This window comes from Castor canadensis, chromosome 10 (assembly GCF_047511655.1).
Source record: "Castor canadensis chromosome 10, mCasCan1.hap1v2, whole genome shotgun sequence".
Classification (NCBI taxonomy): domain Eukaryota; kingdom Metazoa; phylum Chordata; class Mammalia; order Rodentia; family Castoridae; genus Castor; species Castor canadensis.
Genome location: NC_133395.1, coordinates 82,972,634 through 82,986,101, shown reverse-complemented (window position 1 = coordinate 82,986,101; position 13,468 = coordinate 82,972,634). Strand labels below are relative to the sequence as shown.

General features: G+C 37.1%; 1 protein-coding gene across 6 annotated transcripts in view; it reads right to left on the bottom strand.

Annotated features, from left to right (window-relative positions):
* Zdhhc20 (zDHHC palmitoyltransferase 20) overlaps window positions 1-13,468 on the bottom strand; it is a 57,417-nt gene that overhangs the window by 17,109 nt on the left and 26,840 nt on the right. For 4 of the 6 annotated variants that reach the window (XR_012436289.1, XM_074043700.1, XM_074043701.1 and 1 more), the window contains 5 exons: window positions 7,775-7,895; window positions 4,792-4,861; window positions 3,597-3,629; window positions 2,648-2,768; window positions 913-948 (listed from right to left, as the gene is read on the bottom strand). Coding sequence is in view for 4 of the 6 variants with exons in the window: in XM_074043700.1 (XP_073899801.1) it covers window positions 913-948; window positions 2,648-2,768; window positions 3,597-3,629; window positions 4,792-4,861; window positions 7,775-7,895 (381 nt within the window). In the remaining 2 variants the exon portion in view is untranslated. The remainder of the gene's footprint in view (window positions 1-912; window positions 949-2,647; window positions 2,769-3,596; window positions 3,630-4,791; window positions 4,862-7,774; window positions 7,896-13,468) is intronic. The other 2 variants (XR_012436290.1, XM_020167669.2) reach the window with 1 other exon arrangement.

The following is a 13,468-nucleotide window of genomic DNA, read 5'->3' as shown; positions in this document are numbered from 1 at the left end:
GTGAAGAATAAACTTAGATAATATATCCCAAAGCAATAATTACAAAAGCAAGGAATTGGTATTATCACAGCAGGTTGCTTATGAGGTCAGAGTCACTTAAAAATTGCTCTTAATCATTTAAAAATTTTAGCAATGCCTTCAATTATAAAATGAAAAGACGGGCTCTTCTATCCAACTCTGTGTGTGTGTGTGTGTGTGTGTGTGTGTGTATTACAAGGATTCCCCCATCTACGTTAAAATACTGCCTTAATTATATATGCTGCAGGCAGCCATATTTAAGTTTTATTTTGGTGCTTGTCTAATGTCTACTTTAAGAACATCAACTTGAAGGTGTACCTGCCCTTAGCTTTGATTCCTGCCATTTTCATCTTTGTTTCATTTCTATACAGCCTTTGTAGGTAATAGCCAATTTTGATAAATAAATTTACCCCAAGATATTAATGAATGAAAACAGCTTCTGTTATTCCTTCTTATGGCTACATGCATTTAACAGAAGGAAAGACTAACCTGGAAGAAATGAGTATCTATTAATAGGACGAGGAAACTTTTAAGTTAGCTCTTAAAATGAAACCACACAGGTAAGTTGCCTTCTCTAATCAGTATGAAGCTATCATGCTTGATTTAAAAAGTGTTTGACAGACTAAAAGGAAGGTATCAGCACTATTCTTTTGTGTCTGTCTTAGTTTTTTTGTTTGTTTGTTTTTGGTGCTTTTCCACTGGGCCACATCCTCAATCCTACATAAGATCATTCTGACATTTCTCTTTTCTCCCAGAAGAACCACCATACCTTTAAAACACAATAAAAGTGATTCTTCTAGCTCACCATCTTGTAAGACAATTTTCATTGTGCATGAGCACTAAAAATGTCATAAAAGAGATCATGAGACTGTCATGGCAATGATGTGGTTTTACCTTTGGACAATTCTCTGTCGATTTCCTGTGGCAAAGCTTGTGCAAATAGAGACAATGTATTAAGAGACCCATTTTATACAAAGTTATCCTGAACACCAGTTTTTATAAATCCTGTATGTCTTGAAGGAATTACTAACATGTTGCCCTCAAAGGGTCATCTGCAACATTTTCTCAAAAAGTATCAAAGAGAAAACTAACAAGAACATTTAGCTCTTCAGGCACATTTCAGGTACTCTTTAAATAAGTACTTTTTGACCCACCTTTTAGAACAGATTTGTGCTAGAAAGAATAAGATAAAATGTTTTAGCAAAGTATATACTTCTTTAAACTTCTGTTTAGTAGTTCCAAAAACTACTTCTTACCACCTCTGTTGCTACATCATGCCAGCCGGAAAATGACGATAGCCTCCAACACATGGTGGCTGTGCTGACTCTTGCCCCTCTCCCACATAGTCTCAGATCAGCAATCAGAGTGGTCCTTTTACAGATCTGATCATGTCACTCCCCTGCTATTTTACTGGAGTAAAAGACCCAATCCTTTTCAATTCTCTCTAAGGCCCCCTGTCACTGGCCTCACCTTCTGGGCTTCCCTGAGTCTCCTTGCTCATTTTATTTCAGCTATAGCTGACTTCTTGCTGAGGCTCAAACATGCCAGGGACAACTACATTATACCCTTGGCCTGAAATGTTCTTCTCTCAGATACCCGCTAATTCCCTTAAGTCTTTGCTCAAATCCTACCCATGCTACCTTCTTAGTGAGGCCCATCTGGTCCACTATCTAAAGATACTTAACCTGCACCACCACACCCACCCTGGCATTTGATAATCCCTCATCCTGATCTACTTTTGTTATTTGTTTCCCTCTTCTCAAAACTAAACTGTACACACACAGGACTGTTTGTTCACTGTTATATCCCAAGTCCCCACAAGGTAGGTGCTAAATTAGTATTTGCTGAATGAATAAAGAAACCATGATAATTAATCTTAAAATATTAAAGAATATTTATTCTTGAATAATTAAATACTGCTGAATGGATAAATACTGTGAAATTTCCTCATAGAGATATTTTAGACTATTCATCTGGCAGGAAATCCTTTTTTTTGTTTCTTTCCCTTATTATTTTAGGGGTTTGCTTTTCTACAGAGTCTTAATTCTCATTTGTTCATCTATTCTTCTGTGAATTTTATTCTCTTCTGAGCTCTCATGTTTGTGACTTTCATCTTCATCTGTGTGTAGTATGGAGGTGGCCTCCCATTTTTAAGGAGACATTGTGGATGGAAAAATACCAAGGGGCAGGTGGAATCAGGGAGTGTACAAAATGGACCAGATGGAATGTGGAAGTAAAAGCCCCCATAGGGGAGATGTTCCTGCGTATAAAATTCAAATGATGATTTGAGAAGCGACAACCAGGCAGTAAGGTCCACAACAAGGGAGACAGCCACTCAAAAGTGGCTTGACCAAAGTACAAAACCATACTCCTTTGCCTACTTGTCTGCTGTCCTTCCCTCTTACAGGTGTCCTATTAATTTTTCACTTTTCTTACTCTCCATCTAGGGAAAATTCTTTTATCAATCTGGGGCTCTGAAATCCAAGACACGTAGGATTCCTCTGGATCATTATAAATTCTAACTAACAAAATTAAAGGATAACTACTCATAATAAGGAAGTAATTTTTTAGGAATATAGCATCTTAAAAAATCTTTAATACATGTTTTAAGACAGAAAAAAAGACTTACCGTCCAAAATTTTATAAAGTACTCTAAAACTGTTATAGCCACGAAAAGGCAATATAACAGGGAATACAATAAAAACAGCAGGAAGAATTTGTAATTAGAAAATCCCACACAGTTATTCACCCTAGAAGAATAAAGAGAGTCACACTATAAAAATAAGACAAATCACAACTTCACAGAAATAGAAAGTAGCATGGGGTTTCCAAGGGCTTGTGGAGATAATGGGGAGTTATTTAATGAAACTGTTTCAGTCTTATAACATGTAAAAATTCTGGAACTGTACAACACTGTAAATACACTTAATACCACTGGAACTATACACTTACAGACACAGTTAAAATGGTAAGTTTTATGTGTTTTTTAAACCACGCTAACAAAATAAATCAGAAAACTTAAATCATTATTACTTGGAAGTGGGCCACTTGGGAAGTAAGAGTCAAGTGTCTTCACTTGGATTTGTGTTTTTAATAAATTGTGTGTTAATTCTCTCTCTTTTTATTTTTGGTGGTACTGGGGCTTGAACTCAGGGCCTCAGTCTGGCTAGGCAGGTGCTCTACCACTTGAGACACTATATTCTTAATTACTATAATTTTTAATATTAATATTAATTCTTACCACATCACTATTTGGGGTAAAAACATCAGAAGATATATTTAAAATAAAACATTTAATATAAATATGTACACACACACACACACACACACACACACACACATATATAAAATCACATCAATTTTAGTATCCATGAAGAACTAAACTGACCTTCAAACAGGAATATTAGGTCTGGTAGTGTAGCTCAGTGGTAGAGCATACTGATAACATGTTTGAGGCCCTGAGTTCAATTCCTAGCACCAGAAAAAATAATTTTAGGAATACTGAAGTAAATCACTCTGAATTCTTTCCTTCTCACCTTTCCACCCCCTTATGCAGTTTCCTCTATTTTTATACATACCAAGGACAGTGATGATCCATCTTAAGAATACATCTAAGAAACAAATAAGCATAAGAAAATCTATGCAGAAAAATTCTCAATTCTAATTTGTCATATAATTTTCTTTTGAATTAAAATTTCCAATTAAAGCTACAACTTAAGAGTAACACTAGGTTAGAGGCATTAGGTTAGAGATGGTTTCTGGTATTTCCACAAGTACTTTCGTAGGTACAAGGTCAATTTTTGACACTGGGAAAATCAGCTAAGCAGATTCAGATCTAGCTTATTGCATCATATGATAACATTCTAACATTCAGATCTGAGGATAATACTTGGTACATTGAAAAGGTCTACCTTAAAAATTAGCTGATGATAAAATGCAAACAGATGATCCTGTTATTTTAAACATGCACTCATCATAAAAATAAAAAGTGAATATGCTAAACATTAACACTGATGGGATGGGAAATGCTTATTTTTTCCATATGTTTAAATAAAAAAGTTTACCCTATGAATAAGTATTACTGTACTTTTAAAGAAAACCCAAACAAAACCCAAACTTTGCCTCCCTACTAGTAGTATATGTACTTTATATTTGTATAAAGTTAACTATAGATCATCTCAACTAATGAAACAAATGAGAAACCTAATGTCTAGAAAGTTAAGTAGTATGTCTAACTCAAAGGCAAGGTTAGCTGGGAATCCTAAACTAACAATCTTTCCTTTAACACAATACCTTCTTACACGTGCTACAGGACTAAATTCTTTTTAATTTTTCAGGTTAAAATATTACTTACAGTAACAGAAACAATTAGGAAGTTACTTTTTTTTTTTAGGTTTTTAATATCAACATCCATAATAACAACAAGACAACCATAATTACAGCCTTTTTAATCCAAGAAATAGTTATCTTTCTCAGGCAGGTTATAACTATTGCCTCAATATTACAGAAAGCATATTAAAGTTAAAGAAAAATTCTATCGACCTGCAGAGAAATTGTTATCAAAGGTTACTTCTGGGTATACTCTAGCTTATATAAGTATTTTATTAGCTTTTTATCCATAGTAAATAATGGGAGAGGATGAAAGTTTTTGCTAAGTATCTACTCTTCTTTAGCTTTGCTCCTTAAGCTCATGGCATGTAAAATGCTCCTCCCCCTTCCCTTTTGCCACTCTCCCAGGGTCAGGTTCCACTGAAAGCAGATGATACCACTTACGTGTCGCACGCTGAGCAGTGATGTGCCCGGTCAGGTTTAATCAACTGACATTTTTCACAGTATCTGATAGCTACATGGAAGAAGTAAAAGAAGATGCTGAAGGATATACAAAAGCTCAACTAATGTGATCATAAGACTAAAATTTTAAAACAAATACTCTGGGAAACTCACAACAGTAATTAAAAACAGTACCAAATTACACTGGAGAGGTACTCAAGCCAAACATGAGGACAGAAGAGAACCTCACAGATGTATTTTACCAGAAGTTTTCAAGTTAAATGAAGTAAATTCAAAGCAAGTAAGTGACTTGTGGTAGTTAAAACATAAGGAAAGAAGCAGTACTGGGCCAGAGCTCAAGATCAAGTAGATTCTAAATCCTGTGTTTTTTTCCTATTATACCTTTTTTCTTTTTCTTTTTTTTGGTGCAGGGTATCGAACCCAGGGTCTTGTCCATACTAGGCAAGTGCTCTACCACTGAGCTGTATCCCCAGACCTTGCATTATGAGCTACCCTATGTAACTCAAGCCTCAAGCTGGTCTTGAACTCACTGGAGATCCTCCTGCCTCTACTTCTTGAGTGCTGGGATTATAGATATGCACCACCAAGCCAGCTCTACTATATCACAATCTCTATATTAAAATAACAAAATTTATATTTTAAGGCAACCTATGGGATTTTGGTTTTGAAATTCTGATTTGTGTTATTGAAAAAAACCCAAAAACAAAAACAAAAACACCAACCTTTTATCTGTCATCCCTACCCCAGATAAACCGTGAGAATTTTTAGGGGAGGTGTGCTGCTTTCCACTAAATTCTAATACATGCCCAATTCAGACATTCATTTGTTCAAAACATACTAAGCACCTGCTTAGATGCGAGATAATGTTCTAGGGAAAAACCTTTACTTCATGGAATTACATTCTAGTGGAGGAGAATTTTTAAAGTAATAATCAACTAATTAAAAATAAATAGCATTATTAGACAGTGATAGCACAGTTAGCAGGGAAGAGGAATGGGGCACTGCCTTTCAGAAACAGCTAAGAACACTGAAACTGAAAGAAGTGAGTGAGGAGAGATTCTAGTCAGAGGGAGCAGACTGAACAGGATCAGGCTTGGTTTGTTTGAAGAGTAAGGAGGAATGGAGATATTCATTATAGCATTGTTTTTGATACAATAGGAATAATTTGACTTATGAAAGCAATTAAGCATTTCAGGGTATAGTCAGTACAGTGAAATGCCACATAGACTTTAACAAGAATTTTCCACTCTTTGGTTATATCCCATTAAGAAAAGAGAGCAGGCTCCAAATGGAGTCACTCAAGTTCAGGGTCCACGCAACAAACATAAACCTATGAGGAGTTAAGATCAGGATTAGAAGCCAAGTCTCATATTTTCCCTTTCCTCTACATTCTCTAATCCACATTGTGAAATTATCTAGGCTCTGGAATAAGGATGACCAAACAGACCTTGTAAGACAGGGCTTAATGATTGAGTAGACTGGACTGTTGTGAAAACTGTAGTCAAGGAAACTTGTTTCTTGTGTAGGGCAGTTTAGAAGAATGACAGTCCAAGAACAGAAACAGCTGGATTTGGTGGAGGTTGGTGAGGGGGATAAGGTGCTCTTTCATTCATTCAAAGGACATTTAGAGAGTTTCTACATATGACAAACACTGCTAGATGATGAGAACAAAGATGAACAAAGTTGACTTGCCTCCTGCCTTCATGGTACTAGACTTTAAGTGGATGAATCTGGTCTTGTATGAGTTTTAAGTTTTGAGTAATACTCATTCAAGTACAGCTATTCTTTCAGATCTGGAAATATAAGAATGGGCTCTATTTAGAAGTACAGAGGCTGAAATGAAAGGCAAATACTAAGGTGAATGACGAATCCTGGGTAATGGTTCCTGGATGCTCAGGCAGAAGTGCATAGTCTCCCCTCTGAAACAACAGGAAGGATGCTATATATGAGATGCAGCTAGATGCAGGCTGCTCTGCAGAAGTGCAATCCTGTGTGCAGCTGCAACTCCATCCTGTCCCTGGTATACAGCAAGGGTCTGGAATGTTAGGACAAGTGCAATAAGATCCTTCAATCTATTCTAATTCATGTTAAGAAAAGTACTGAAATAAACTAAGAGATAAAGAAAAATCATAGTATTGTAGTGTCAGAACTCCACAGTTAAAAATAAGAGCTGAAAAGACAGTACAGGAAGAAGAATGGGGACAAGACATGCTTGTGAAGTTAAGCAGGACTTCATTATCAGCTTTATTCTTATCAGTGTCCTTTGTGTCTTTTTTTTTTTTTTTTTTTGGTGATACTGGGGATTGAACCTTGCTAGGCAAAGGCTTTACCACTTGAGCCATGTTCCCAGTCCTTTTGTTTTTACAGATAGGGTGTCTGGCTTTTGCTGGATCTAGTCTCAGATCGCAATCCTCCTGCCTCCAACTTCCAAGTAGCTGGGATTACAGGCATGACCAGCATATCTGGCTTGTTTCTGGCTCTCGCTGTTTTTTGTTCAGGCTGGCCTGAAAGGGCAAGCCTTCTATCTCTGCATCTGAGGAGCTGGGAGTGTACACCAGGCACCTTCAAGCACTTTACTGCTCCCCTTTCTTAGCACATTCTTGACTAAATGGTGATGATGCTCAACAGTCAAATTCAAACCAGAATGTCCAAATGATGGTTTACTAGGACTAACTCTTGAAATTTTTAGACATAAAAGCTGAGTTGGGGGGGGGGGCGGAAATAAGGAAGAGATTCATATTAAAGTGAGCCCCTTAGAAAATCCACAATGATAAAGTTATATATCCATCTATATCCAAAATATCATACAAGATGCAGAAAATAGGAGATCTTATTACTGCAGACATTGCTTGTGGCAATGGTTGTACACATGCTTAATAGTCAAGACCATGCAAGCATCCTGGAAAAATGAACACAGGTTCAATTTCCTTTCCTCTGGAAAGGAAAGCTTAGACTGTTTTCTTACCTTTGGAAGCTGATGTGGTGTAGATAGGTAAGTCTCTTGCTACTCTTCTCAAAATTTCTTGTTGTCTTTCTTGGCTAAATTCCTTTTCATAACGCTCCTTTTCAGAATTGGACAAGTAGAACTATAAAACAAGAGGAAACTACTGAATTTTTAAATCCCAAAATGTTAACAAAATACTCAGGAAAAGTTTTATCTAGAAAAGAAAAAACAAAACAAAACCCCACAAATACTTTGTTTCATGAAGGCAAACTTGTTTTCAAACTTTTTTTTCCGGTATCGGGGATTGGGCCTTGAGCTTACTAGGCGGGCATTCCATCACTTAAACCACTCCTTTGGCTTTTAGTTTTTTTTTCAGAGAGGGTCTTGCTAACTTTGTCCAGGCTGGCTTCGAATCACAATTCTCTTGTCTACTTCCTGAGTAGCTGGGATTACATGTGCCACCAAGCCTGGCTTGTTTTCAAACTTCTTAACTTACATACAGATTTTAAAAAGTTTTACCTTCCCTATTAATCATGGCAAAAACCATAAACTCCATATTCCATCTTTGTGCTTTACAGATAAAATTAAATTCCTTCACAAGAAAGGCTTAATACATTTTTTCTATTAGTGAAAAATTTGTTAAAAAGTACCTCGTAAGAAATTTCTACTTTTAGAAGGACATGCTAAGATATATTTGTTTTGCATGATAAGTGAAATTACTGGCATGGGATCCCACTTCATTTTGGCCAAAGAGGCTCAACTTTTTTTTTTTTTTAATTCAGGGCTTTGTGCTTGCAAAGCAGGCATTCTACCACTTGAACCACATTTTGCTCTGGTTATTTTTTGGAGATGGGGGTCTTACTATTTGCTTTGGCTGGCCTTGAACCGTGATCTACTTAACCTCAGCCTCCCAAGTAGCTAGGATTACAGGTGTGAGCTACTGACACCAGCTACAAGGAGGCTCAATTTTTGGCACAATGAAGTCAAGTCATTCACTTTTCAGTTTTTACAAAACCAACCAATAGTGTTACTCTCCAGCATTATCAACAATTGTCACAGCAGGCAGTCTCCTCGAAAGGAAAGATTTCTTTAAGAAGTGCTTCTGGATTTCATTTCTTAGTGTTTGTCTGGTTGTTTTCTTTTAATTGGGTTTTCCATACTAACAACTTATTTAGTTGCTCTTCTTTTTCCATGTCACCCCAGCATCTCAAGTACCCTCCTGATTATGCCTGATTGCATGTAACCAGGAACTAAGTTTCTATCAGTCTATTTTACAGACACCCTTTTAAAAGAGTGGCTTGAAACTTGCTGTTGACTATGTTTTTTTTTTATTTTAACAATACTATTCCTTAAAATTTTCATGTATTTGTAGGGTTTTACTTTAAAAACCCTAAGGAATCATAACTTGAATTTTCCCTTTACATATTTACAGAGCGCTTTGAACTACTTACTACCTCAAATACCCAAACTTCCACTAACTGCTCTTGTTTCATCACTGCTTGGGCTGGGGAAATTATGATTCCACAAGGGTTAGAGAATTTTCAAGCTTATAGAATTATTGGTAGACTGACATTAAGATACAGGTCTTCCATGTTCTTCTTTACTATATTTTTCTCTTGTTGCTACTATAAAGTTCTTCCCTTTTCAGATTATCAGTCTAATCTGAATGAACACCATACTTTAGGAAGTAAAAGAGTTCACTTAGATTATACCTAACTTGGCTTCAACATTAAATGAACAGGACAGAAAGTACTCAGTGAATATCTTAAAAACCTTCAAGGTCACATCAACTTCCTAACACAGGTTAGGAGCTTCAGATATTTGATATATGCACTTCCTCTTTAATGCTTTCAGAGCTAGAAATAAAGTCACATGGCATCATTTTAAATATGCATTTGGATAGAAGAAGACCTGATCAAATTTTAGTTTCCCAGTAAACTCTCAACAGGTTCCCCTGGGGCTGTCCTATTCCTAGCCTACAGTACTACTATTTCAGACCTTAGCCTGATAGCTCTTCTATTCATTATCATTACTTTCCTTAAGAACTAAGGTTATAAAATTATGAGATTAAATCAAATAAAAATTTTGAGAGGCACCAGAATTTCAGATGAGTAAAAAAAAAAAATTAAAATAGGTCAGATTTTTAAAATTAGTACAAAAGTCTGTTTTTTATTCAAAACCACTAAACATAATTCAAATTATAAAATGTCATTACTATTTTAAATTCAGTATAGAGAGGATTCCATCTAAATACATATTAGGCTGAGTTTTAGTTCAGTGGTAGAGCACATACTTAGAATGCACAAGGTTCTGGGTTTAGTCCCCAGTGTAGGAATAGTTAAAAAATAAATTAAAAATTCACCATATAAATATAAACATCACATATACATATGTGTATATATATATATATATATATATATATATATATATATATGTGAGATACACACACACAAAAACACCTACATACATATTTTTAAAGAGACAAAGTCTTGCTGTGTTGCTCATGTTGGCCTCAAACTCCTGGATTCAAGTGATCCCCATGCCTCAGCCTCCTGAAGAGCTGGGGATAGAGGCACACCACAGTGCTCAGCCATAAATACATACTAAACACAAATGAAGAGCTAGCTAGGCACTGTTCCAGATATCATGCACCCAAAGATGAAAAAAACAAATCTTGCCCTTAAGAACATATTCCCACAGTCTGGTAGGAAAGTGGGCATGAAAACAAAGAATTATAAAATATAGTCCAGTTTTTTAAAAGTACAAACCAGCTTAAATACAACATCAAGAATATGTTATGAGGTGTGACAAAGGCTCCCTTGGGAACCAGTGGGGGCTGCCAATGAACTTCTTAGAGACAGTGGTAGCTAAACTGGCCTTTGAAAGATAAACAGAAATCTTCCAGGGAGACAAAGGAAAGAGAATCTTGGTAAAAGGGGACAGTGTATTAGAAAACAGGATGTGAAAACAGCATGGAGTGTTCAGGGCAATATAGTGCTTAACTATGCTGCATGTCGAAGCAATGACGATAAAGCTTCTAAGACTGTAGTTCATGAAGAGTCTCAGGTATCATGTGTGAGCACAATCTTTATCCTGCAGTACACTGACAACCTCTGTCAGATTTTAACCAGACAGTAATGGGACCACATCTTCTTTTTAAAAAGGAAAACAACTGGTGAGTGATGGGAGGAGGTGCTGCCTCTTCACTACTCCTTGAAGCATGTTTTACTCAATCTGCCTATTACACACTAGGTCTGATGTAGACAATGGGGATAAGTCAGTGAACAACAGAGATTTTTCCTTCAAAAAGCTCAATGGAAGAGACACTTAAAGAAGGTCCCAGGTTAGACACCACTTCCTCAGAGAGGAAGCTTATTCTCTTATGTCCTATATCATGCTCTCTTTCTCAGTTGATCTCAATTTTCTAAATTCATCACAACTTATAACTATTTTGTTTCCTTGTTTATCATCTACCTCTGCCTTTAAAATAGACCATCTCTATCTTGTTCTTTTCATTCTCTGAGCCTATCACAGTCAGACACATTGTAGGTGCTCAGTAACTCCCTAATGACTGAAAAGATGAAAAATTGTTTTTATAATACAACACGACTGCCCCACACTACTCTACTCCTGACCTCAGAGTCTTTCTAACACACCAGCACCATCTCCTAGCTCTGCAATTGTTTCTGCAGTACAGTTTCCACTGTTAGCTCAGTGAGAAAGCCTTAAATTCCTGGTCGTGGTGCCACTAGAGGCTGGCTGGCTCGCTCTTGTGGATTTAAGTCAATTTAAGGAGCCTGCCTAGCAAGTGCAAGGCCTTGAGTTCAAACTCCAGTACGAAAGGAGGGAGGGAAAAAGAATTCATTGAACACCATAATGTGCCAGGTTTTTCTTGTGTATGGACATCTGTGTGGCCAACATGTGGAAAACCCCTGCCTCACAGAACTCACAATCTAATAAGGCAATCCATGCAAGAGGCAATCACAATGTCTGGTAAATTAAACCATGGGTGTGGGAAGCAGATTAAATCCTGTGAGAACTGGACACAAGCAAGGTGAGATGCAGTTAATTGCTTTTACCTATAGGCACAGACCCCGGCCACGGAACAGGGAAAGGCAGAACAGCTGTGGCTCCTCTAAACTGTGTTCAGAAAAGCAGGAATGCAGATTTCTCCTGTTACAATGTTATGCCCCTCCTCGGCTCCACCCTTTTTGCTACTATAATAAGACCCTTGAAGGAGAAAGAGGGGCTTTTGCTTTTGGCTCTTGTCTTTTAGGGCTTTACTTTGGGCTTTTTGGTGTGGGAAGCTTTTGGAAGGGAAAGGGAACAACTGCTAAAGGGAAAATGCTAAAGAGTGGTTGATAGAGTATGTACTGAGAACTGTAAAGTAGGCTTCAGAAAGCAAAGCTGAGAAAGAACTTCATACATAGGCCTTAGAAAGCTAAGCTAAAGAAAAGCCAAAGAGAACATGGGACAGTGTGCAGTGCAAGTCTAACGACCAAGACTTTTAAGAGTTATGCGTATGTGCAGGTTGTAGGTGCAGCTGTTTGCAAGTCTGTAGCACCTAGGCTCTAAGAGAACAAAAGGGAGAAGGGGCAGTGCAAGTGGGGGCAAAAGGCTTTAAGAGCAATTAAGCTAAAGATATGCTGAGAGCAAACATGGGACAGTGCCCGCCTAAGGAAAGAGGTTTTAAGCAAGATTTTAAAGAACTACAAGGGGCAAGGCCTTAAAGAATCAAGATAGAGAAAAGAAGCAATGAGGGTTGTGTGTCTCCAGCTAAGCGTAGAAAACACTTGATGCCAAACTTTTTTGTCTAACCTGTATCTTTAAAATCTCCAGTTGCCCTAGTTAAGCCCAGTTAGGTCCAGCAATAACCAAGGAGCAAGAGAGAAAACCTCACTCCAGCAAGATAGGGAGCACGAGAAACAGCGCCCCCTTCACATGGGCAACTGGGAAGTGCTACAGCAGGGCCTCCTGATGAGCTCCTAGGAGTAGGGGAGGGTTGAAGGATAGAGTGGATATGAGGCTTAAGGTCTGGGCAATATGCCAAACCACTACCAAAACATGAAAAATAACAAAAGGAAAAGTACTTATTATGTGTTAGGCATTCTTTTAAGCACTTTGCATATATAATTATGTGATTTTACATTAACATATTCAATTCTTACAACAATCCCATGAGGTTTGTACTAGTATCTCTCTCATTTTACAGAAGAGGGATTAAAGAAAGTCTTCAAAGTCATAGCTTGCAAATGGCATGAGTCAAACTGGGCTGGTTTGGCTCCAAAATTTTGACTTCTCAATGGCTATACTCTACTGCTTCTCAAAAGTTTACATTTTTATTTATTTCCTGTAGTGGGAACTATTTACTTCTACAAAGTTCTCAATACTCATCAACTCCTACTAAATGATTAAATAAAATCAGGTCCTTTTCAATTTAAGGATTAAGAAATGGCTTATAATATAACTTTAAAGGTTGACTAATTATTACTAAATACCCAAAGAATATATTTGAAGGAACATTATGTTTGATTTTTGGCTTACCGCTCAGAATGATAGTATCCAAAAGACATAAACAAAGAACTGTGTGCCCTTACCTACTAGTGTTCAATATGCATATAACATACCACGTAGCAGACCTAATCTTATGGATCTAGAGTCCCCAAGAAGGTGCTTACAGCAGCCCTACTTGTCACAGCCTAAACTGAAATCTTC